Genomic DNA, 21,432 nt, shown 5'->3' with positions numbered 1-21,432 from the left:
GGTTTGCACGTTAATGACCAGGCCAATTTTTACATCTCTGACCACTGTCACTTTATGAGGTAATTACTCTGGAACGCTTCAACGGATCCCCCTGATTCTGAGATTGTTTTTTCGTGACATATTGTACTTCGTGATTGTGGTAAAATTTCTTCGATATCACTTGCGTTTATTTGTGAAAAAAACGGAAATTTGGCGAAAATTTAGCAATTTTCAAAATTTGAATTTTTATGCCTTTAAATCCGAGAGATATGTCACACAAAAGAGTTAATAAATAACATTTCCCACATGTCTACTTTACATCAGCACAATTTTGGAACCAAATTTTTTTTTGTTAGGGAGCTATAAGGGTTAAAAGTTGACCAGCGATTTCTCATTTTTCCAACAAAATTTACAAAACCATTTTTTAGGGACCACATCACATTTGAAGTCACTTTGAGAGGTCTTTATGACAGAAAATACCCAAAAGTGACACCATTCTAAAAACTGCACCCCTCAAGGTGCTCAAAACCACAGTCAAGAACTTTATTAACCCTTCAGGTGCTTCACAGGAATTTTTTGAATGTGGAAGAAAAAAATGAACATTTAACTTTTTTCACAAAAATGTTACTTTAGACCCAATTTTTTTTATTTTCACAGGGGTAACCAGAAAAAATGGACCCCAAAATTTGTTGTGCAATTTCCCCTGGGCACGCAGATACCCAATATGTGGGGAAAAAACACTGTTTGGGCGCACGGCAGGGCTCGGAAGGGAAGGAGCGCCATTTGACTTTTTGATTGTAAAATTTGCTTGAATAATTAGCGGACGCCATGTTGTGTTTGGAGAGCCCCTGTGTGCCCAAACATTGGAGCTCCCCCACAAGTGACCCCATTTTGGAAACTAGACCCCCAAGACACCTATCTAGATGCATAGTGAGCACTTGGAACCCCCAGGTGCTTCACAAATTGATTCGTAAAAATGAAAATGTGTTTTTTTTTTCACTTTTTCATTTTTACGAATCAATTTGTGAAGCACCTAGAGGTTCCAAGTGCTCACTATGCATCTAGATAGGTGCCTTGGGGGGTCTAGTTTCCAAAATGGGGTCACTTGTGGGGGAGCTCCAATGTTTGGGCACACAGGGACTCTCCAAATGCAACATGGTATCCGCTAACAAATTGAATATAAAATCGGTTCAAATTGTTAGCGGACACCATGTTGCGTTTGGAGAGCCCCTGTGTGCCCAAACATTGGAGCTCCCCCACAAGTGACCCCATTTTGGAAACTAGACCCCCCAAGGCACCTATCTAGATGCATAGTGAGCACTTGGAACCCCCAGGTGCTTCACAAATTGATTCGTAAAAATGAAAAAGTGAAAAAAAACAACACTTTTTCATTTTTATGAATCAATTTGTGAAGCACCTGGGGGTTCCAAGTGCTCACTATGCATCTAGATAGGTGCCTTGGGGGGTCTAGTTTCCAAAATGGGGTCACTTGTGGGGGAGCTCCAATGTTTGGGCACGCAGGGGCTCTCCAAACGCAACATGGTGTCCGCTAACAATTTGAGCCGATTTTCCATTCAATTTGTTAGCGGACACCATGTTGCGTTTGGAGAGCCCGTGATGTGCCTAAACAGTGGAGCTCCCCCACAAGTGACCCCATTTTGGAAACTATACCCCTCAAGGATTTTATTAAGGTGTATAGTGAACATTTTGAACCCAGAGGTACGACACAGAATTTGTTTACATTAGGTCATCATATTGAATAAGTTGTCATTAGTCTTGAGCGCAAGTGCTCACTACTTGAGTTTGCATCGGGTACTCAGGTATGCACCATGTACAGCGTGTGCTCGAGTGACATGCTCGAGTCCCTGCTCCCCATGTTTCACGGTTATTAGACACCCAAAAAAAAACATGCGGGGATCGCTCGTGCATGGCAGGCAATCCCTGTAAAGTTTTTTTGGCCGCGAAGCCTATGGGGCAGAGACTCGAGCATGTCACTCAAATACCCACGATACTCAATGCATACCAGAGCACCCGATGCAAACTCAAGTAGCGAGCACTTGCGCTCAACACTAGTCGCCATATCGTCATCTTTTTTTCTTTTGAAAAAAAATCCCAACCCCATCACAACCCTAACCCCAACCCTTACCCCAACCCCAACCCTAACCGTAGCACAACCCTAACCGTAGCACAACCCTAACCGTAGCACAACCCTAACCGTAGCACAACCCTAACCGTAGCACAACCCTAACCGTAGCACAACCCTAACCGTAGCACAACCCTAACCGTAGCACAACCCTAACCGTAGCACAACCCTAACCGTAGCACAACCCTAACCCTAGCACAACCCTAACCCCAAACCCAGCCCTAACACTAGCCCAATCCTCACCCAAGAGTTTATTTTTGACGCCGTTCCTCGTGCGGTATAAGTGATTAGACAACTTTATTCTTCGGGTCGATGTGATTACAGCAGTACCAGAATCATATGGGGTTTTTATGACTGACAGCTGTCACACACTAAAAGACGCATTTTTTGTAAAATCTAGTTTTTGCATCGCCATATTTTGAGAGCTATAATTTTTCCAGATTTTGGCAGACAGTCATGTGACGGCTTGTTTTTTGCGGGATGAGTTGACGTTGTTATTGGTGCCATTTTCAGGCACGTGACATTTTTTGATCGCTTTCTATTCCGATTTTTGGGAGGCAGAATAAACAAAAACCAACAATTCAGGAATTGTTTTTTTTTTTTTTTTTTTTTATTCTGTTCCACGTGTGGTAAAATTGATAAGGTAGCTTTATTCTTCGGGTCAGTACATTTACAGCTGTACCACATTTATATCGGTTTTCTATGTTTTGCACTTTTACATAATAAAAGCAATTTTATAGAAAAAAATATTTTTTAGCATAGCTTTATTCTGAGAGCTATAACTTTATTATTTTTCGGCTGATGGAGCTGTATGTTGGCTTGTTTTTTGCGGGACGAGATGACTTTTTCAGCGGTACCATTTTTATTTATATTTGTCTTTTTGATCGCGTGTTATTCCATTTTTTGTTTGGCGGTATGGTGATAAAGCATTGTTTTTTGCTTCGGTTTTTTTTTTTTTTTTTTTTACCGTTTTCACTGAAGGGGTTAAGTTTTATAGGTCAGGTTGTTCCGGACGCGGTGATACCAAATATGTGTACTTTTGTTTTTTTTTATAATAATATTTATTGATGGGTACATTATACTTTTATTTTTGGTGGATTATTATTATTTTTTTTTTTTTGCAAATTTTTTTTTGCAATTTTTTATTTTTTTTTTCACTTTCTGGGTGTTTTTACGCTTTTTTACTCTGTCCCACTCTGGGACTTTCATTTTTTTTTCTCTGATCGCCTGCATGGCACAGGAATGCAGCACCATCCCTGTGTCATGCAGGCTGTCAGCGCTGGATGGGGAGAAGATTGTTTGGAGATGCACTGCGCATGTCCAAACACTCTTCCTGCTGCCTGGTGACCCGGATGTTGTCATGACGACATCGGGTCGTCATGGCAACACCCGGGAAGCCTTTGCAGACAGCGCTGGAAGCCGGAAGAGGAGGTGAGTATCTGCGATCACCTCCCCTTGCCCCCTCAATGCTGCGATCGACTTCGATCGCAGCATCGCGGGGGTTAATGTGCTGGGAGCGGTGCAGGGCCGCTCCCTGCACATAGTATCGGGTGTCAGCTGTGACAATCAGCTGACACCCAGCGGCGATCGCGCCCGCTCAGCCTGTGTGCGCGCGCAATCGCCATGACGTACTAATACGGGTCTGGCTCTTAAGTTCCAGGGCACAGACGCGTATTAGTATGTCAGATGTTGTTAAGGGGTTAAAGAGACGGTGCATGAAAACACTAATATTTTTTTAAATAAATCCTTTACACTAAATGACAAGTACAGTAAGCAACACTGTCACTGTACTTCATATATATGTGACTGACATGTTTCTATCTATCTAATCTATGTGTGATTCTCTATTCTTTCTATTCTAAATTGTCGGGTACCGCTGCTGAATTGCCGGCCGGCTTTTTTAAAGAGACGGTGCATGAAACACTAATATTTTTTTTAATAAATCCTTTACACTAAATGAGAAGTACAGTAACCAACACTGTTACTGTACTTCATATATATGTGACTGACATGTTTCTATCTAATCTATGTGTGAAGCTCTATTCTTTCTGTTCTAAATTGTCGGGTACCGGTGTATGCCGCTGCTGAATTGCCGGCTTTTCATGTTTCACTGTGAGCACTGTTCCCATCGATTTGGGCATCCACCTCCCCCAATACATTCTACATTATTCTTAGTTGTTTTACTTCATGTAGAATTAACCTACAAGGAAAGAAAGGGTTTATTTTCATTCCGATATTTGTGTCCCATTGACTTGCATTGGTTACCGGTATCGGAATCGGCGATATCCGATACTTTTTGGGTATCGGCCCGATCCAATCCGATCCGATATTTCCTGATATCGGAAGGTATCGCTCAACACTATCCAGGATATAAGCTCCAGGAGATCAACTGAAATGATTAACCCTTGCAATGACCAAGGAAGGAACACCTGCAGTGTTTAATAGGATGGTGAAGCAGTTCTAATCAGTGCAGGAGTTTGTGTAACCAGATGCCGCGATCTTCTGACTCCTCTCTGTCGCGGTATCCCTGTGACAACCACTTTCTTAATAATAATTACAAAACCTTATTTATTGTTCTGAGAATGTCAAAATCCTTATCTAAATTTGTATATTTATATACTGTAGATTTTTTTGTGGATTTACTGTAGTTTCTTCCATCATAAGTTATCATGGCCTAAGGTGTGAACATATTGTTTTTTTTCTTTCCCTTATGCTTTATAAGGACATATGAATACTATTAAAGAGCAAAGACTGACGAGCACCTCCTAAGAGAATGATGCCAATGTGAACAGTTGCTGGCTGTTATGACTTCATTATACACAAACCAAAGAATACAACAGCCCTTTTTACATTCAGCTTTAAGCAACCATTGAATATATGAATTATTTTAAACTGTATGAATAGACTATATTTAAAGAAGCACTCCCAGCAAATTTGTTATCCTCTTAATATATTGTAGTCATTATAATATATAGCACTGTGCACTTATAATTGCTCATTTTGTCCTTTTACCCAGCTAATTCTTCTGTTTTTCATTTGTTCTGTGAGAACACGTGATTAAAAACTGACTAGCTGAATCCTTCTAAGCTCTATGTAGAAACAGGAGGTCAATTTTCCCTGTATGAGTCATTAGTCACTGCAGAAGTCTATGGCAGGGGGAGGAGCGGAGCAGCCGGGTCAGAGTGGAAGAGGGAAATGATTTTTACAGGGAAAAGACATTTCCTGTTTCTACATAGAGCAGAGAAAAGAAAAGAATTATCTGGGTAAAAAGGCAAAATAAGCAATTTTAGGTACACAGTGCTATATAATATGATGACTGCAATATATTAAGAAGATAAAAACTTTGATGGGACTAATATTGTATTCTTTGGTTTGATATATGGACATTATAGAGGCCGATCCTCCTACTGGGATTCTCTCTATTAACTATAGTGCAAAGTTGCTAATAAATATCCATGTATTAAACAGATGTCAATTTATTTAAATGTTCATATTTAATCCTAAAGTCCTCCATACACATTAGATAACTGCTGACTGAATGATATTTAGATCAAAAGCTACCTCTCCCAACCATTCCATATACTGGTACGCTAAGCCTGGCTGAGTGCTCCTGTGTTCCCTATGAGATCATACAAAATCTATCCGTGAAAGTTGGGAGGCCCCATACACATTGGACTCTTGTTCCGATACCAGTGAGTTCGGCCAACTTAAGTCCAATACACGTGGCTGCCTTAAAGGGAATGTGTCAGCAGGTTTTTGCTATGTAATCTGAGGACAACATGAGGTAGGGGCTGAGGCACAAATTTCAGGGATGTGTCACTTATTAGACTGTGTGCTAATGTTTCCATACAATGAATGTTTTATCACCAGGAGATTATCACTGCCTGGACAACAGCTCTTGTGAGCCCTGGTCCAACCACGCCCCTTCCTCTGATTAGCAGTTTACTGTCAATATACAGTGTACACAGAAAGCTGTGGTGTGGGTGGAAGCAGGTTTCTGAGCTACTGCATGCTTCATCTAAAAACTCTGTGTAACAATTGCTGCACCCAGTAATCTAAGTGACACATCATTAGAATCAGGGTCTCTTTTCCTACATTATGCTGCTGTCAGAGGAGAAGGAACAATCTGGTGACAGAATGCCTTTAAGTTTTTCTTGTGGTGTCAATTTCAGAGGTAACGTTCCCTATCAGAATCAACTGCTATCTTGAGGTCTCTGGATCTTGATCCTTGATGAGATACGCTATTTAATGCCATAATTGGATAAAAATCGAAGGTTGTGACCAGCAGAAAGGTGCTTTCTATATCAAGTTTCTTGATTGCACTTGTGTATGCAACTAGTGATGATCAGGCGTGTTCTGATAACCCCTTCGATGAGCACTCTTGGGTGCTCGCCGAGTATTTTGGCATGCTCGGCATTTCTTTTAGTATCACCGCGCCTGCAAGTGTCACGGCTGGTTGACAGCTGTGCACATGTAGAGATTGCCTGTCTGACAGACAATCTCTGCATGTGTCACAGCTGTCAAACAGCCGTGACACTTGGAAGCGCGGCGACATAGAAAGAATTGCCGAGCATGCCAAAATACTCGAGAGGCTAGTAGAACACGCTCGATCATTACTATATGTAACCTAATGCAAAATCCAGAATACTTGTAATAAACTATTATTTTAATCAATAGTGTAAGAAATTAATCATATAATGTTGTGTAATCCTCAAATTGGAATGAACCTTCTAATAGATACACAACAACATAATAACATAGTTCAAGACAACTTTATTAGAATCCGAAAATTAAAAATAGGGAAACAGGGGAACAAATCCCACAGGTGGAGACAATTACAGGGGGAATATACTATAGCAGATGATCAGCAGTGGTCACAAAAAATACATGATAATAAATAAATAACAGTATAATGCATGATTAAATAGACATTTAAAGTTCTGATGTTAGAAAGGATAAACTTGCCACCATAAGCTAGAGCTTAGTATACCCGCACTGCCATCTCCCAATGCGCGTTTTGCCATCTAGGGCACTTTAAATGTCCCAGTACTGTTTTTGACCTTATGGTTATATTTCAATCACATGTAACTGCTCTCCCTGGGTAGGTTACTCTTTTATATGCACTGTCACTTTAATCTTGCCTTTTTAAATTTGTCCTGTGGTCTGGTGTACCTGCTTACTGACCACATTGTTCAGTGTATGATCATTTTCCATTTATCAGTTCTGATTACTTGATGTGCACTGTCACATTATTTCTATATTTCCGTTGATATACTTTTTTGTATATTTTGTTTTTGGTGTTTTATTGGATTCTCTATATTCTCTATGATCATGACATTTAGTGATGGATTCTTTTGTATGCGGATCATCATACTTAACATATGAATTTGATACCACCTTTTTTTTTTTTTTATTCAGTGGCCCTCTTGACTTAGTCTATTTAATCATGCATTATGCTGATATTTATTATCATGTATTTTTTGTGACCACTGCTGATCATCTACTATAGTATATACCCCCTGCAATTGTCTCCACTTGTGGGATTTGTTTCCATTTCCCTATTTTTAATTTTCGGATTCTAATAAAGTTGTCTTGAACTATGTTATTATGTTGTTGTGTATGTATTTGTAGGTTCACATAAGCTATTATTTTGTAAGAAATTAATATAGCAGTCATATTGTTTCATCTGCTTTTTGAAGCATAGAGCAGGCCTGTGTGTCCAGTGTGTAATTGTTACTATTACAATCTGCACAAATTTACACAAGATAAAATAATCTGTCTACATTAATATTCATTGTGCGCACAGACCCTTCACCAATTGGAAGTACCTGAGAGGCTTAACTGTTACTTATTTATTGTATAATTTTTTAAAATATTGATTTCTAAATTGCAAATGCAGAATATAAAGTACCAGGATAAATCCTATCTTAATTGCATTTCAATCCTGTTTGCGACCTTTGGATGCTAGAACCATATTGCATATCTGGATCGGAATTATTTTTTTATGCAACCATTTATTTATTTGCAGAATCAAAGAATCCCAGCTGACATGGTGTTTCTCAGGACTTCAGAGAAAACTGGTATGTCAAATGTCTTTTTAAAACAAAATATAACATGGAAGACTTAGTTGCCAATTTATTCTCATAGTTGCAGGCTTCTTCAAATATATCTGAATATTTTAAAAGACTAATTTAATATGTTTGGGCAAAGTTGTTCTGTGGACCCTCCATAACGAACTTGTTTTTTTTAATCTTATTTATTTTTAATTATATTGAGATTAAAGAAGTTGTCCACTACTTTGACATTGATGCCCTTTCCATAGGATAGGGCATTAGTGTATGATCGGCCGGGATCCCGCACGGGGCACCCCCGCCGATCAGCTGGTACCGGTGGCAGCGGCCGCCGGCCGGAAGTCCTTACCTGCCGTGCTTGGCCGTCAACTTGTAGTGGCCGCCGCTTGTAATTGCACAGCTGCCTCCCATTCAATTGAATGGGAGGCGGATGTGCAGTTACAAGTGGCGACCACTATAACTTGACGGCCAAGCACCGCAGACAAGGACTTCCTGCTGGCTGCCGCTGCCGACATCACTGATAACAGCTGATCGACGGGGGTGCCGCGTGTGGGACCCCGGCCGATCATACATTGATGCCCTATTCTATGGATAGGGCATCAATGTCAAAGTAGTGGACAAACCCTTTAAAAGGGTTGTATGAGATCTGATTGTTCACAAATCGTGCATAGTGCAACCTTTTTCATAGGTTGGGTCTGGTCCTGCCGCTCAGTCCCAATTTAGTGAGTGAGATTGAGCTGCATTTCAAGACACAGCCATAGACCACAATGGCGCCATGGCTTTTAGATTGCAACAGATTCTGGTAAATTCGGTTCCTCATAAATGGAATGAGCTATGCATGATGATTAAAGGAGTTGTCCAGTCTTAAGCTACAAGTCTGCTGTCACAATATGACTGCAGACTTGTGAATCTTCACAGCTAGTGCACTGCATGCTGTGAGGATTCTCTGGCACCAGCAGGCACTTGACCAAAAGTATGCTATTGGCATACATCCGGTCATGTGCCAACTAGATGGGCGCAGTTTCGCTCAATGCAAGTGTATTGAGCGAGGTTGGATACAGTCTAGTTAGAATGTGTCATGAAGTATACAAATCATATGACTGCCTGCTGTCTGCATCGGAGATCCTCACAGTGCGTGTGCTGGGAGGATTCATAAGTCCGCAGTCACATAGAGTGACTGCAGACTTGTCGCTTACGACTAGGACAGCTTTAAAGGGGTTGCCCCATGAACAAAGTACATTTTAATCAATAGATCTTGGAATAATAGTTATTTTCACAATTGGATATATTTTTAAAAAAATATTCCTGTGCTGAGATAATCTGATATATGTGCTCCTGCTGTGTACTGTGTAATGGCTGTGTCTGACTGTGCAGGAACATTGTCTGATCACACCACAGCTCCTAGGCAGGGGAGGAAACAGAAGAGTATACTGACAGGACAGCATGGGGTCAATGCTAATTCTTTCTTTTGAGGTAAAACATTGTTAAAAACAGGCAGTGAACAATCGGCTGCGACCCCATGCTGTCTTGCTGTATAATTTCTTTATAATCTCTTTTGCATCCTCCCTTGCCCAAGAGCTGTGGTATATTCAGATCAGTTTCACCAACTTAACACTTAAATAGTCAAGATAAAACACAACTTTTATTAAAAATCTCTAAAAAGTGAAAAGGTAAATAATTAGGTCAATATAATTGTCTGGAAACCTCCCATCTATAATATAATAGGGGCTATAATAACCTTGATAAATAGTTATGTTGTCCCTGCCTTGCTGCGGAGGTTGGCACCATGCACAGTACGCAAATGGCACCCCTGCTCCACGAAGGCTATCCCTGACTTTCCATATGAAGCCCTTCCACAGGATAGATAATATATACATAAAAATAATCCAGGCCAACTACCTTACCGAAAAATTAACCAGGGGTGAACCACATGTAGAGGTGTGTACATGTGTGTACGATCAGTAAACTCCAAATTGAATGAATAAATATCCTCATAATAAACTGATGTGCTGGATAGCAGATAGATATTACATGTATTTGTTCCCCCAGGCATTGTATGTTATGCTGTAAGAATACATGAATCAATAATAAATCACATTACTAAGTATGCCTAAATCTCAACACGTTTCACCTAAAAAGGTTCATCAGGTGAACATACTCGGTGTCCATAAGAAGTGAAAAATAAGCAAGACATGTATAACTTGGCTTAAAGGTCAGATAGTCCGTTCAGGTCAGGACGAGCGAAGTCAATCCAAGTGTGACCATTAGAGTGGTATCCCTTTATCAATCTGAAGAGCAGGCTTGGATTGACACCGCTTTCCCTGACCTCAAAGGGAGCAAGGCAGGGACAACATAGATATTTATCAAGGTTATTATAGCCCCTATTATATAATATATGGGATGTTCCCAGACAATTATATTGGCTTAATTATTTATCTTTTCACTTCTTTGAGGTTTTAGAGATTTATAATAAAAGTGATGTTTTATCTTGACTATTTAATATAGTGTTAAGTCTGTGAAATTGATTTATATTTTGGTGCACTTTTTTAACTCTTATTTCGGTGAGTTCCTGTGGTACGGTCAGACACAGCCATTACACAGCACACAGCAGGGGCACATTTATAAGATTATCTCACCACAGGGACATTTTATTTAAACACATTTAATTGTGGAACTTATTATTATTCAAAGATCTATTGATTAAAATTAAAGGGGTTTTCCCACAAACAAAAGTACATTTTAATCAATAGATGTTTGAATAATAAGAAGTTCTGTGTCTGACCGTACAGGGACATGGTCTGATCATACCACAGCTCCTGGTCAGGGGAGGAAGCCAAAGAGTATAAGACAAGACAGCACGGGATCACAGACAATTCTCTCTGTGAGGTAAAACATTGCTTAAAAACGGACAGGGAAATGTTTTATCTCACAAAAGAATCAGCTGTGACCCCATGCTGTCATGTCTGTATACTCTTTTGCTTCTTCCCCCGCCTAGGAGATGTGGTATGATCAGACAGTGTACTTGCACGGTCAGACACAGCCATTACACAGTACACAGCAGGGGCACATTTATAAGATTATCTCAGCACAGGAACATTTTATTTTTTAACACATCCAATTATGGAACTTCTTATTATTCCAAGATCTGTTGATTAAAATATACTTTTGTTCGTGGGAAAACCCCTGTCATGACAAATCATCGGTGCCCTGCGATCACATGACAGGGTTGACGATGGACGGGATGAATGACGCTCTTCCAGCTGGTACATGTTAAATCCCACTGTGAATGATTGACAGCAGAATTTAACTGGTTAACAGCTGGTATAATAAGTCATCATGTGCGGTGTGTGAGGCCACATCAAAAGCACGGACACGACCTTTGACTTCAGTTTACATCAAAGGTCGTGAATGGGTTAAATGAAAAGGGTCATTACCAGTGTGAGACATGTAGATCAGGAAAGCAGACTGTCAGGCATTTCATGTCTAAATGGTAGAAAGATGAGGGTAGTAGTCCCCACTGCCGATGCTGGATGCAAGAAACCAAGGGACAATGGTGAAATTAACTAAGCTGTTTATTCTCTAGGCGTTTTGAAGTAGGAGAAACTTCATCAGGAGAAACACAGTTTGCTCCAGGTTAATTTAGTGTGGCTATATTGAATATAGTGAAAGCTTCCTAACAGTAGGAGTCTCTTTGTGAATTTAGGATTGCTTTAGTAGCTTTATGGTATCGAGTTAAGAATTTAGAAAGTTGTTTAAAGTAGTGATCTGTTGAAGTGAAGTGCGCTGCTTGGCTGTGAAGAATGACAAATGACTAGAGTGAAGTTTTACACATACGGCCAGATAAACTTTTATCTGCGGGGCATGAGCAACTGCCAGCAATCTGTCCAAACTACTTTAATCTGTTTCCTCACCTCAGTTCCCATTTCAGTTTTAACATTTGATTTAACTTGGACGGGAAATGTTTTGACACCTATTTTAAGCTGCTGAATAATATTGCCCTTTTTGTAATCCAGTCATTGTTTTAAGCTGTAACCTCAGTCAAACACTAGACAGATAGAGAGAAAGCCAACATTTCCTTTATCACCGCAAATCATCTTGTTAAAGGAGAAACAAGTCTTTGAGGATTAGTCAAAGGACTGAGAACAAAAATGCAATTTACACAATACAACAGAAACAATAGTTTATTAAATGTTGCTTCCATATAGAAGCAAAGACAATTGGAGATGGCAATTTGCAAATTACACTTGTCTTTTTTCAGGCAAGTGACGTCACAAACAGGGCTGTGGAGTCGGAGTCGGTGCTCATTTTGGTGGACTGACTCCGACTTCTAAAATATATAATAAATTGGGTACAGTAGTTCAATGCAGTTTGTGGGGAATATTTTTTCATAAGAATTTGGGAAAGTTATGAAATGTCCTATAAATGGCTGTTCTATTCCTGATCTAAGGCTACATTCATACACAGCGTTTTAGCTGCGTTTTTTGAGGATATGTTTTTCAGCTGCAAAAGCAGATCAGCTTTTTAAAAAAACACATCACCTGAAAGGTTTTTGAGCTCATAGATAATGTTTTCAATAGCAAAAGCAGATTAGAAAAACGCCGCACAAACTGACATGCTCATTCTTTGTGAGGATCCGTTTTTGAGCCCAAAAACAGATCCTCACAAAACGATGTGATGTGTCTGAATGTCATATCTTGAAACCCATTGACTTTGCTGGGATGCCCAGAGTCACTGCATTTTACTGCAAAAAAAAGATCCGCAAAAACGCTGTGTGTGAATCGTGGCCTAGCCATCGAGGGGCAGGGGGGGCAGCTGCCCCTCCCCCCTTTAGAAGCAGGGGCAAGCACCTATCAAAACTCACTTGTATGCTGCAGTGCTCCCGTCCTGCACCGGCTGCAGACTGCAGGGGGCAATCTCCCCTCCTCTGTTCTGTCTTCTGCTGTCTTCACCAGAGAGAGGAGGGGGAGGGGTGCCTGCCCTGCACAGGATCCGATTCCTGGGCCCTGAGCTGGAGAAAGTGAGAAAGTGAAAGTACTACTGCTCATCTCTGTCACAGGAAGGTAACTAATGCTAATATTGTAGGTGATTATTATGTGCTCTCTGTACAGTGTGTGAACTAGATGTGCGATATGTGCATTGTACTATTTGCTGTCTGTAGCTGTCATCTGTCTATCACCCTTTATCTATCCCTCCATGTATTAATCTGTCTATCCATCCCTCTATCCATCCCTCTATCCATCCCTCTGTCCATCCCTCTGTCCATCCCTCTGTCCATCCCTCTGTCCATCCCTCTGTCCATCCCTCTGTCCATCCCTCTGTCCATCCCTCTGTCCATCCCTCTGTCCATCCCTCTGTCCATCCCTCTGTCCATCCCTCTGTCCATCCCTCCATCCATTCCTCTTTCTATCCCTCCATCTATCCCTCCATTTATCCCTCTATCTATCTATCTATCCATCCTTTCATCTATCCATTCATATGGCTATCTATCATCTATCTATCCATATATTTATCCATCCATCCATCCATCCATCCCTCTATCTATCTATCTATCTATCTATCTATCTATCTATCTATCTATCTATCTATCTATCTATCTATCTATCTATCCATCCCTCCATCTATCTATCTATCCCTCTATGACTTTATCTATCTATCTATCTATTTAAATATAAACAATATATGTCGGAGTCGTGGAGTCGAAGTCAGAGTCGGTGTAAGGGAAATTGAGGAGTCGGAGTCGCAGGTTTGGCTTACCGACTCCACAGCCCTGGTCACAAATGCCAACCTGTAATTATTTTTATAAATTATTTTATTTTAGAGCTTTCAAATCCACATTGTATACTCTGTGTTGCCGATTTCTCTTGGATTTTGTAAAGTCTGCAGCCAATCTTGCCTCAGTAGGCCATTTCCCTATACTACCCCATTTAGCTGAGAACCATGATTTGTGGTATTTTTCATAAAAAAAAAAACAGTCAGTACCACAAAAAAAAGTTGCTTTCCAAAATTTCCTAATTGTACTTTGGGTGTTCAGATGGAGATAAGAGGGACCACCATCTAAAGCAGCTTTCAAAAACTTCTCTGTAGAATACTTATGTCAAAAGGAGATGTACTCATAATAAGGCACCAGGTCCTGTGTGACATGCAGAAGTAGTGCTGTTGCTTCAAAAGCATCTAGCAACTATTACAAATAACACAAGCACAGGAGACCGGAAGTGTTGTGCTTCAGAAACATCCAGCAACTAGCGGGGTTAACACAGTCACAGGAGACTGGGAGTGTTTTAGCAGAGCCCCAGGGGGATTAGTGGGAAACTTGTTATTGTAGTCTGGCTGAAGCCGAAGAGTAAGGTAGTGTTATCAGTATCTGACAGAAGGGTTACTGAACAGGATTCAGATCAGGAGAGAAACTAAACACAGGTCCGATAAACTCCCTGAATTAACAGTGCAGAGTATTATCGACAGGAAGATAAGGACTGGAAGGAATTGTGTCACAGGAATCATCTCCCTCATCAACCCCCCCCTCCATCTTCATGCAGGATAAAGAATGCTGTGTACTACTGTGTCCTTGTGAAGGAAAAGCCTGTGGTTGTGTATGCATAGAAGTGTGCTGTTAAGAGATCTAATCTGTGCTGAATTATGCTACTGAAGAGACTGTAATACTGTGCCTTGTGAAGAAACTACTGTATTGTTACTTGAACCAGTTTCTCGAGAAACTCAGACTGTACTGTAATGAAGATTGTTGCTGTAATATCCCTGAATTGCACTGGCCATGCTTCAGGTGAAATTCCACTGTTAAATTGTTGAAAAAGACTCTTGTCAGATGTGTCCGGTCAGCAATTGAATCTATCGTGTGCCTGAGAGAAGCTGTTGCCTATGGTCACCCTGAGTAACGGTTACCCCAGGATTCCAAAGAATTCCTGAAACCCGTCTCGCCCTATCTGAACCTAGCGGCATGCGTGTAACACCACACTCCAGAAAAAATAACGTTCCAAATCCCAATCATTTACTACTGGAGGCTCACCAGCCAGAATGATGACCTCGATCTGCCAGTTTAAGCAGGTACCCTTCAGGTTTCATGCAAGTAACAGTGTACATTTTGACTTTTAATGGGTTTTCTCAAAATTGCAAGTTATGTCCTTTCCATAGGATATGATTCCTTATTGATCGCTGGGGGTCTGACCTCTGTGACCCACAGTGATCCTAGAATTGGGGTTTTGTAACTTTGAGAACAGGGCTCTGAAAATATTGGATACATTGTGATATTGGGAAAACCCCTTTAAAGTTCAAGGGGAAAAAAGAAAGCCAATCACAGCTTTCTCTTTGTAGAAGCCTTTACAAATGCATTGGCACAATAGGTTCATTGGTTTCTAGTCTTCGCTATAGGTCGTTGTCCTCTGAGTTAAGCCATAAATGATTTAAATGTGAAAAGGTTCAATGAATCCTTTATGTAAAACTATAATTTTTAATTTATTAAGATTAAAAAGGAAACAGGGAGGGTGAAGCTAAGGATAGACTTGTGTAAGTGAGCTCTTATGCAAAGAGGAAAATGGTACCAGTACTTATCTCCTCATAGTGTTAGTTGCTCAGGTACTGATAAGGTCAACAGGAATATAAGTGGTTGATATAGGTCCGTCCATTATCCTTGGCTTTGTCCAAGGCAAAATATTACCAGACTATTCTTCCTTCATTCATTTCATATTTTAGCTGGTGAAGAAAACTTGTAGAATTGTATTTATTTTTTTAACTTAAAGAGAATCTGTCAGCAGGTTTTTGCTATGTAATCTGTGAACAGCAGGAGATAGAGGCTGAAACACAGGATTCAGGGATGTGTCACTTATCAGGCTGTGTGCTGTTGTTTCCATACAATGAAACACACAAGAACACAGTAAAACAAATGTATAAAAATACTCTGTTGTAAAAAAGTAACAGTAAACAGCAAGTGCTAGTAAAAAGGTGATAAACAGGATATTTAGTAGACACGTTTTTTTGCAAAAAAATGTATACTAAGCCGCTCTACCAACGTCAAGGTAACCCAGATCCGAGCAGTCCCTATCTGATGTATTTAAAAACTGATCATGTGTATGGTACCTATATGAGAAGATCTAAAAGTTAATGTCCATGTGAACACGCTGCAGAGGACGGCATTTTATGTGCATGGCCCACAAGGGAGGGGTGGAGACCTCTCTAATCTTGCAAAAGCAAGAAACAAATTGAATTGAATACAAACACATGGGCCATGCACACAGTGAAAAAGTCTGTAGGACTGTGTTCACACCACCAAAAGACTGAAACACACAAGAACACAGTTAAACAAACGTATAAAAATACTCTGTTGTAAAAAAGTAACAGTAAACAGCAAGTGCTAGTAAAAAGGTGATAAAAAACAGGGTATTTAGTTGACATGTTTTTTGCAAAAAATGTATACTAAGCCTCTCTACCAACGTCAAGGTAACCCAGATCAGAGCAGTCCCTATCTGATGTATTTAAAAACTGATCATGTGTATGGTACCTATATGAGAAGATCTAAAAGGTAATGTCCATGTGAACACGCTGCAGAGGACGGCATTTTCTTTAGCAGCGGGGACAGTGTAGACTGCAGCGGGCGGCTGCTGCCTCCTCTGCCCCGCTCCTCCACCACTACCGCTCCCCCCACACCCAACATGTATATACACCCCCCCCCCAACATTCGGACTATAAGACGCACCCCCCATTTTCCTCCAAAATTTTGGAGGAAAAAAGTGCGTCTTATAGTCTGAAAAATACACTACTTACTTATTACAGGGTATTTGCTAATTTTGTTTTTATCTTAGGTTCTGTCTGTCATATCTGTGCTAGTTTATAAATTCTGGAAATAAACTTTTGAAAAATGATGTCCAAAGTTTTGACCATAGTGGGACAGAAACAGCTGAGCTTCAGAGCGCCAGCAAGGAGGGGTACAGACTGAGAGTCCGAACACAACTCTTCCCGCTCCCTGAGGATTAGCTGAGGTCTTCTGCTTCATTGCAACACTTGGAGAGGTTCCAGGATCCCAACTATCACTAAACAAAACTTTAGACATGTGGCTAAAATATGACAGAATTTTCTATTTTTTTTTTTTTTTACTTTAGTTACCCATTTATGAGGAACTGTTTGCCTCTCCTGACATGTCTAATTTAGTAAATAGATCAGATAATTAATAATAGATTTTAGTAAATATTTAATGTTGTTATTCAATTATGAATAAGAATTATATCATCCAGGCATATGATATTAATAATCTTTCTGTGGGATAGATATCAATATCAGATCGGTGGGGGTGTGACATCCAGCATTCATACTGATCATCTGTCATTAGGTTATCACCAGCAGCGGCCAGACATGAACACATCTCCTTTACAAGTGATGCGGCTAGGTGCTGCACATGGCTCTCTGTTCTCCTGAATACGGACTAATGTGCAGTATTTGGTAGCATTATCTTGATATGCAGAACTTGGCAGTGGCTGCAAAACAGTGCAGCTCAATAATAGGGGACCTATCAGGTTCCCTTTAAATATGCCCTATACCTGTCCCTCGCTTTATAAAAAGTCCTCGCTGCTAGCCTGCTTTCTACAATGTTATATAATATCTATGTAACAATACTTTTTATAGCCAATGGAAAGCGCATTAAAATAGCTCCGATTTATGTGTAAATGACATTGGGCCCGGCAGCAGTATTTTATCCTTCACGTCTAGATTGTGTCTGAAGAAAATTGCGGCCACAATTTGCACACAAATGAATCCTTGTTTGCAGCCTGCCAATATGTGCTTCCTGCGGATTCAACAAGTGTGTAGTATTTGAGACACGTATCCGCTTTAATTAAACCGTACTGTTGCTGCATTTCGATATATTCCATAAAGTATTTAATACGACAACATACTGCTAAAACACCAATGTCAATAGAGATATCCTCAAATATATGCAGTGTGATCAAGCTCGGATTAAAAGCATCTGCGCTCCTGTCAATAAAGAATTGTGATGAGTTCAGTGGTATCATATTGAAAGTGTATTAATACGCGGAATCCCATTGGCTCATCAGCTGATTGTTTAAAATGTAAATGAATCTGTTGATGGATCCGGTGACTGATGGCTTAAATTCCAATTAATCAATCGCTTCATCAGTTTCCTAATTCAGATCAAATATCTCTTGAGTGAACATAGTTCTTTCTGTTGTGTTAGGAGAAGCGAATGCTTTAGAACTCATTTTCATCAATCTCTTATAAATGCCAATATGCTTTTCTCTCTTGTCATAGGGGATGACATTATAACTTTAATGTTTCCCATATATGACAGTTTTTCTTAGTTACTATCGAAGCCAACATCCCCGTCTGGTCCGGCACCAGAATGTGCCCTATTCCTTTCCTCTGTCAGAAAGCATTTACACTATTGCTTAACAGTTTCATGTACAGCCATTCAAATATTTTTCACATTTCTAGTATTTGGTATACAGTGCTCAGCATGAATGAGTACACCCTAACAGGTTTGTCAGAAAAACTTTCCTTTCAAAATCAACATTTTCTATGGGGTACAAAATACTCCCGCAAATGTGGGCCATTGATTGTAAACAAGATTTGTTATTTTGCACAACCAAAGCAGTATTTTTTCTAGCAAATTAATTCAGTACATTGTTTCAAAAATAAGGACACCCCAATGAGAGTCTTAGGAGCAAAGCTAAAGTTTAAAATGTCAATTGAACAGAATTCAACCTCAGGTAATTCTAATTATTCATCAAACAGGTGTCCAGCAGACAGTTGACTATAAAAGTATGTTACTTAACCGGTTCCCGACCGCCCACTGTAGATAAACGTCGGCGCTTGCCGGGCTCTGTGCAGCGCCGACGTTTAAAAACGGTGGGTGGTCTCGCAGCGCTCAGGACCCCCAGGGTCCTGCAAGCGCTGCGATTCCGGTGCAGAGCGTTAGCTCTGACAGGGGACATCATCGGGACCTGATTAGATCAGGTCCCAGTGATGTTAACCCTTAGCTGTCTTCTATATGCTGTGATCTATTGTGATCGCGGCATATAGGAGACAGCAGGAGGAGAGGGGGTCGTCAACTTACCTCTCCGAAGACCTCCGAGTCCTTCCAGGACCTGGGGTTGCTATGGCAGCTGGAGGTCACATGACCACCTCCAGCTCTGCCATATATGGTGTCCTGTCTGGCTCAGCTGCAGCTGTAGCCAGACAGGAGACTCTGACTGAAACAGTCAGGGAAGATCTCATGTAATGTAATATATGTCTATTACATTACATGAGATCAGAGATCAGAAAAATAAAAATTAATGTCCCATACAGGGACTAAGAAAAAATGTGAAAAAAAGTAAAAAAAAAGTTTTTAAACTATTAATAAAAAAATCACAAAATAAATAAAAATAAATAAATAAAATATTAAACCAATAAATCCGTATATTTTTACAAAACCAAAAAAAGTACACATATTTGGTATCGCCGCGTCCAAAACAACCCGAGCTATAAAACTGTCACACTAATTAACTCCTTCTGTGCACACCGTAATAAAAATAAATAAAAAACGGAGCAAAAAAATATGCTTTTTCATCATATTGCCAAACAAAAAGTGGAAAAAAATGCGATCAAAAAACAAAATAGAAATAAAAATGGTACCACTGAAAACGTCATCTTGTTACGCAAAAAAAAGCCGCCATACAGCTCCATCAGCCGAAAAATAAAAAAGTTATAGCGCTCAGAATAAAGCAATGCAAAAAAAATATTTTTTTCTATAAAATAGTTTTATTGTGTAAAAGCGCCAAAACATAAAAAAAATACAGTAAGTGTAGTATCGCTGTAAACGTACTGACCCGAAGAATAACGCTGCCTGATCACTTTTACCACACGCAGAACGGCATAAAAAAAAAACTCAAAAAACAATTCCTGAATTGTTTGTTTTTGTTAATTTTACCTCCCAAAAAACGGAATAGAAAGCGATCAAAAAATGTCACGTCCCCAAAAATGGTACCAATAAAAATGTCAACTCGTCCCGCAAAAAACAAGCCGTCACATGACTCTGTCGGCCGAAATATGGAAAAATTATAGCTCTCAAAATATGGTGATGCAAAAAACTAGATTTTGCAAAAAAAGCGTCTTTTAGTGTGTGACAGCTGTCAGTCATAAAAACCCGATATCAATCTGGTATCTCTGTAATCACACCGACCCGAAGAATAAAGTAATCTAATCAGTTATATCACACTAGGAACGGCGTAAAAAATAAATAAAACCAATTCTTCACCTGCTACTGATTTGTTTATTATGTCCCCAAAGATCCCAGTAAGGCTCTGCCCACATTTATCCTGTGCTCTGCGCTGAGCACTTACACCAGAGTTTCCGTGTAAATCTCTGAAATACATGATTCAGCCGGAACCCATGACGGAAGATTCCCTGTAATGAGACAGATATAGGCCACTGTGGATGCCGTCTAGCCTGGGATCCCACGGTGTCATTTGTTTTAGGCGTGCATAAAAGTGCGGTTGGCCACAGTTTTGTGCACTTCTGAAAAAAAGGACACCGCTACACAGAGGCCAGACGGTGTCCAGAGTAACTCTGCTGCCTCATTACAGTGAATGGATCCTGCAGGGGTTTCATCTGAATTACATCACTTGGAAATTTAGATGGAAACCCCGATGTAAGTGCTCAGCCTAGAGCGCCGGATAAATGTTACGTAAAATGTTCCCAATAAAAGCTTCAACTCAGTCCTCAAAAAAAGCTAGTCCCCACTCAGGTCCGTCATCTGTTAAAAATATAAGGGACTTCCAAGTTACTGGTAGCAGAAAGGCTCTGGAAAAGCAAAATGACCCTTGCCCCCCAAAAGAAATTCAGAAAATTTTGTGCTCCCAAATCCAAATGCCTATTCTACAATAATTTGTTCTCCAATTGTCAAATAGCACTCCGTCCCCCCCAGATCTCACCGTATGGCTAAGCGGTACGATACAGCCACATATGGGGTATTGACACTTTTAGAAGAAATTGTGTGACACATTTTGGCACCATTTTTACCCATTGCCCTGTTTGAAAATGTAAAATCTGAGGGTAAAACATTTTTTTGTGGTAAAAATATAATTATGATTTTTTCACTGCCCAATGGTATAAATTTAAAAATTAAAAAATACTCACTACTTCCCTAGATGAATTCCTTGAGAGGTGTAGTTTACAAAATGGGGTCATTTGTGGAGGTTTCTGCTGTTTTGGCATGTCAGCGACTCTTCAAATGTGACATGG

At 40.1% G+C, this 21,432-nt stretch overlaps 1 protein-coding gene across 3 annotated transcripts in view; it reads left to right on the top strand.

Moving 5' to 3' along the window:
• ATP9B (ATPase phospholipid transporting 9B (putative)) overlaps positions 1–21,432 on the top strand; it is a 383,456-nt gene that overhangs the window by 81,668 nt on the left and 280,356 nt on the right. For all 3 annotated transcript variants that reach the window (XM_073678911.1, XM_073678910.1, XM_073678909.1), the window contains exon 7: positions 8,151–8,202. In XM_073678911.1, coding sequence (XP_073535012.1) covers positions 8,151–8,202 — 52 coding nt within the window. The remainder of the gene's footprint in view (positions 1–8,150; positions 8,203–21,432) is intronic.

Source organism: Phyllobates terribilis, unplaced genomic scaffold, assembly GCF_046119375.1.
Source record: "Phyllobates terribilis strain yellow unplaced genomic scaffold, ASM4611937v1 Scaffold_4__5_contigs__length_816908805, whole genome shotgun sequence".
In the NCBI taxonomy this organism is placed as follows: Eukaryota; Metazoa; Chordata; class Amphibia; order Anura; family Dendrobatidae; genus Phyllobates; species Phyllobates terribilis.
The sequence above is the reverse complement of the archived record's forward strand: the minus strand, read 5'-3'. Positions and strand labels throughout refer to the sequence as shown.